Genomic DNA, 5220 nt, shown 5'->3' with positions numbered 1-5220 from the left:
GTTAAGAGTTGAAGAGTCAATATTATCTTGTCAGTGAGAACATGCATTAGTCAGGGGTTGAAGAAGATCAGGAAAACTACATTTGAGACAAATTCAAATCTGTTTGCACACATCCATGCTTTAAGACAATGTGACAGTTTGCAATGTCCATAAAAATATTTCACAGCAAGGCATTTATTGATCAATTTTTTACCGATTATCATAGTTTTCCTATTGCTTTCTATTACCCGCCAAGCACTTCCTGGAACTGTTGGTGGCTACATGGACCACGTGATCGGCGAGCGTTTAGAGCTTCCGGTGGCGCCCCTCTCTCTCCAGGCACTCTCGTTAGACTCTGTTTTACCCCAGGAAACAGCCATCCTTTTTTCCACAAGGAAAAGGACAAGTTAACTGAGACCAGCCCTACCCTAGAGAAATGACTAACCTGAACACTGATCACTGAAAGCTCATCAAAACCCATATTTCATGGCTGCCTGATCACAGCTGAAACTGGGGAAAATACCCCTGTGGTAGACTAGGATCTGCCCTCTGGTGGCTGCAATTGGGAAAAAACAGCCAAGCATGTAAGAGGCAATAACAGGATACATCACTGAAATTTGTTTCCATTTGTCTGAGAGGAGGGGAAAAAGGTCATGAAATCATAACATAACTGTCCTGATATTTTACAAAAAACAGCATCCAATCTTTTAGCAATTGGTTGACTTGGGCGACTAGACAGCTAATCAGGACAGCAAGGGTGAATAGCAGAGAGGAAACCAAACAAAAGTGTTGGGCACACCCTTTTTGTTGTCCGTCAAACAGTATAGCAACACCCTAACCCCTAGCCCCTAAGCCTTTTTGTGTGCATTTGTGTTTGTGGTGTTTAAAAAAAATAAATAAAAAACCCTCCACATGGACTCTGCCTTGACGTGGCGTGGGGGCTTACGTGCCTCGGTGATCACTGGGGCACAACCAAAGAGTCCACAACACTGTGACACCAAGCACCACATACTTGCTTTCTTCAGTTTTTGGTGAAATCTCCCCTTTGCAGCAAGGACAAGCTTTTCCTTCTGTCCCAGACTGAGAGCTCACTGTGCAGCAGCTCGTGTGGTCAACATTTGCCTTAGCGGAGGACATTCGCCACGTCAGTCATTTGCCATATGTTGTACCTGATATTTAATGCTAGCATGATCCTTGTGAGCAACCGTGCTAGCACTTAATATCAGGTCAGACATATGGCCAATTAGAGACATATAGTATTCCCAATAAGAGCCCTTCAGTGAAAATATCACATTAGTTCAAGTAAATAACACACACACACACACACACACACAGCAGACGTGGGGGTCGTGGGCAAATCCTCAGCATGTCAGAATCAGAATCAGAATCAGAAGCCTTTACTGTCCTTGTAAGGTGTTTTTTTTAGAATGTTTACATTTAAATACAATAAGATAAAAATAAGTATATTTCAATAGATAAAATAGAGCAAAATAAAGTACAATAAGAAAAGTAAAATTAAAAAAGTAAAATAAGAATAGTGCAGTGTACAATAGTGCATAAATAACAGGGGAGGATGTAAACAAGTTATTTTCACTTGTGAATTCAGTTTCACGGGAAGTCAGCTCATTATTATGTCTGTAAGATGTGTTAAGAGAGGCAGCCACAGTCTGACACAGACCTGCTCTGTAATGCTGACATGTTCTACATGTATATAAAAAGGCCAATTTTAAACAGACAAATGTAGAATTTTGTGACAAATTCTATCTGAAAACACTACTTGTGACCTTCTGTATTTTAATGTGCTAGATGTTGAGATTGTATTTAATCATGCAAAGTAGATGTGTGATCACTTTCCCTTTAGTCCCTTTATTTCAGTAAAATAATTTATTTCAGACAGAACACATTCTGTACAATTACAAATAAAATTGGTGCAGTGAGTATATCAGTTTAAGTTAAAAAAAAAAGTAATGAAAAATTGATTAAAAATCAAGTTGGGTTTCATGGAGGAGTGATTGATTCTCCTTCCAACAGTGTCCAGGTCCTTGTGGCATGAGCAGGGAAAAGTTTGTGCATCCATACACAGATCCCTCTGTCCATCCTTGAAAAAGAACAGGTAGATATTGCAGAGAAGACTGGTGAATGAAATCAATATTATAACAATAATAAAACTTTATTTGAATAGCACCTTTCATACAAGAATTACAGCTCAAAGTGCTTCACAATAAAATGAAGAACATTTGAAAACATTAAAATAAAACATTAAAAACAGCACAGGGTGCAATTAAAAAGAAAAGGTGTCTTCGTCACCTTGTTAATGTGGGACTTGAAACTAAGATCTGGATCCAATACAATGCCAAGACTTGTAAACTCAGATTTAATCCTGGGTGCCAGTTACATTTTTATTACATAAAAATCTGGTGAAAAAAAAAATCATTACCTGTTGCATTGCAGCAACTCCCAGGCTTCTCCAGAATGTGGCTCAGATGTTTGAGAATCAGTGGTGCGTTTGCAGGAAGTAGTAGTACATGCAGGGCAGAGAGAATAAAACCACGTTAGATTGTTGGCTAATGATGTTTACAAATTACATACCACAAGACACAACAAGACAATAGAGACTGCTAAGTGAAACAGGGATAAGTAACCTTTAAAAAGAATATCATTACCTGCTGCATGCAGCAACTTCCTGGTGTGGTTGTCCAAGTTGTGGAGGTCATGAGTCCAGCAGGGTGAAGCCTCTGTTTGTCCGCTGACTGTTTTCATGCATTGAAGCTCGGTGTCCCTCTTCTCCTCCTGAAGATGCTGTGGAGGTCATGAGTCCAGCAGGGTGAAGCCTTTGTAGTCACGCTTAAGCTCAGTGTCACTATTCTTCTCATCCCAGGGGGTTTCCCGGTACTGGGCCACACACCCTGGGCCTGAAGATGATTTTAATGACACTAATGCAGAGTCCGAACCACCAGGCAGCCAAACATTGACATGGGCAGAAATAACTCTTGGACATCACTCATCCAGCCAGTCCAGATCCAGGCCTTCTCCTCGGTGCGATTTCCTGTTTACACCGTAGTGGAACTTTAGTTCTGTCCCCGTTTCAATGTCAATTAAAGCCTTGAACAGGATCACATCTAAGTTCACTCCATCGGCGTTCAGCAAAACGTGAACTGGCTTCAAGTTGGGTTTCTTGGAGGAGTGATTGATTCTCCTTCCAACGGTGTCCAGGTCCTTGTGGCATGAGCAGGGAAACGTTTGTGCATCAATACACAAATCCCTCTCTCCATCCTTGAAAAAGAATAGGTAGCACATCCCATCTTCATGAGCCCCAAGCATGGCTCTCCCTTCTGATGCTTGGATCACGTTGCCGTGGTAATCACAGACTATCTCCCCTTTGACAAATCTGCGATTCGCAATCACTCCTGTCAACAAAGAGAAGATGAAACTTTGAGCTATATGTGAATAGCTAGAAAACAATACAGGCTGTTCTGGGTGTTAAAATGCTGAAAATGTGGTGACATTTTCTCTCCTTGCAATGAAAACACCATGTCTCACCTTTCCCTTTGTCTCCACCAAAGTCTTTGATGGAGAGGCCCTTCCACCTCTGTGTCATCACACTCCGGATGAGCTTCTTGTTGCTGGCCATGTCCTCTTTACGGGGTGGCGTCCACAGCTTCAGCACAGTTGGATATTTGGGTTTGTTTGTTTCCCATTTCATGCCCTCAACACATCTGTCAAACTGCCGCTGAGTTGGTTGGCGATGTCTGAATTTGGCTGGAAGAGAAACAGAACTTCAGTCATAAAACTTGTGTAGGTGCCATTTATCAGTGTGATAGTCAACGTTGGAGTAGGCAGGAGTACATACACAGCAAATACTCTGCTCTGTGGTCCCTCTGAACTTTGTGCCACTTGTCGGTGAGTGACCGATCCTCTGCTGGAAAACCTGCTTCCTTCCTCTTTTTAGCAGGTGGTGCTGATCCATCCAGAGTGACCGGAAAGTTCTCCAAAAAAGTAGAAAATTGCCTTTTTGGCAGGACCTTTTCAGGCAGATTTCCCCTTCCATTTGAATCGTCTGGAGACAGGCTGTAAAACACAGTAGAATGAGGGATTAATATTTAATATCAGCATAACTATCTACACGACTATCAGATGCACTAGTGATGTACATGTGTTCATGAGAATCAAAACACCTACTCATTCAGGACCATCATCAGTTCAGCCGTCTCCGCGATTTGTTCTAGCAGCATCATTTGGTAATGGGCCTTGGCTACTTGTGTGGTGTGTGCCATGTATCGGGCAACTTTTTCCTTCTGGGCGGGAGTGAAGTTTTTGGCCACATGTGTCTCTGCGGCCCTTCGGACTTCTTGGCTGGTCGAACGGTCAACTTTGTACCTGGTACCAACAGAGGTTCCAGCAGAGGTACCAGCAGAGGTGGATTCACCTGCAGAGGCTGCCATGTCATGCTCGTGGGGCTGGTTAGCGACAAAACACCCCCTCTGCAGCAGCTCCCTCATCATGCGGTAACAGCTGGCTTTGTCAGGGATGACCTCACTGAGTTCTTTGTAGTCCCACATCCTCCCTGCTTTGGCCCAATCCTTAAAGGATTTCTTGGCTTCCTTCACCGCAGCGGCTCTCTCCTCTGGATCGCTCTGTTTCATACACACCCGAGCCAGGTGTACTGGTAGGTTTTCCTGAGGCTTGAAGCACTTCAGACAGTGCACAATGTTGCGCTGAGGAGTCCTGAGGATAATGACAAAAACACAGTAATTAAATTCTCATTCAATTTGGTGCATAAAAGGTAGAAATTAAGCCAAATTGTCTGGGGGTGGGGGTCAGTCAAATAACAGAAATTTCACCAAACAAATGGAAAACAGTGGTACAGGTTTCAAGCCTCCAGTAAAAGACACAAGGGATAAGGAATAACAAAGTCTTACCTCTTCTCATTCTGGTCAGCCATTGTATCTGCAGCAAAAAGCAGCAAAAACAGACAACAAGCAAAAAAAAGAAAACAACAAGTAAGAAAACAACAAGCCAAAAAAAAAAAAACCAACAAGAATCAAAATCACAGCAAGTACAGTTGTGAATATTGTGTCTGGTAAGAAACACAATGTGGAGCAGTGGATTTACCTCCTGCCTTTATACCTGACTGTGGGCGGGACAGTGGGCCTAGCCCACCTGTGTGAAGGAGCCAATCAGATAAGTGTGGGTGTGTCTGTGAGGGAAAGTGATGGTGGGGGGAGTACCTCAAACACAGTA

At 42.8% G+C, this 5220-nt stretch overlaps 1 protein-coding gene across 1 annotated transcript; it reads right to left on the bottom strand.

Annotated features, from left to right (window-relative positions):
• Positions 1 to 2976: 2976 nt before the first annotated feature.
• Positions 2977 to 4921, bottom strand: LOC115356767 (uncharacterized). The gene is made up of 5 exons (XM_030047995.1): positions 4899 to 4921; positions 4159 to 4704; positions 3830 to 4047; positions 3520 to 3738; positions 2977 to 3386 (listed from the first exon to the last, which is right to left on the bottom strand). The coding sequence occupies exons 1-5, from the start codon at positions 4919 to 4921 to the stop codon at positions 2977 to 2979; spliced, it is 1416 nt and encodes a 471-aa protein (XP_029903855.1).
• Between the last annotated feature and the right edge of the window lie 299 nt (positions 4922 to 5220).

Source organism: Myripristis murdjan, unplaced genomic scaffold (genome assembly GCF_902150065.1).
Source record: "Myripristis murdjan unplaced genomic scaffold, fMyrMur1.1, whole genome shotgun sequence".
Taxonomy (NCBI): Eukaryota; Metazoa; Chordata; class Actinopteri; order Holocentriformes; family Holocentridae; genus Myripristis; species Myripristis murdjan.
This window is presented reverse-complemented; position numbering and strand designations above follow the sequence as displayed.

Coding starts and splice junctions, on each gene's coding strand:
- LOC115356767 (XM_030047995.1), bottom strand. CDS start 4,921: ATGGCTGACCAGAATGAGAAGAG. Junction 4,048..4,158: donor CTGATGATGGTCCTGAATGA/GTAGGTGTTTTG, acceptor TGTGTTTTACAG/CCTGTCTCCAGACGATTCAA. Junction 3,387..3,519: donor TGGTGGAGACAAAGGGAAAG/GTGAGACATGGT, acceptor CTTTGTTGACAG/GAGTGATTGCGAATCGCAGA.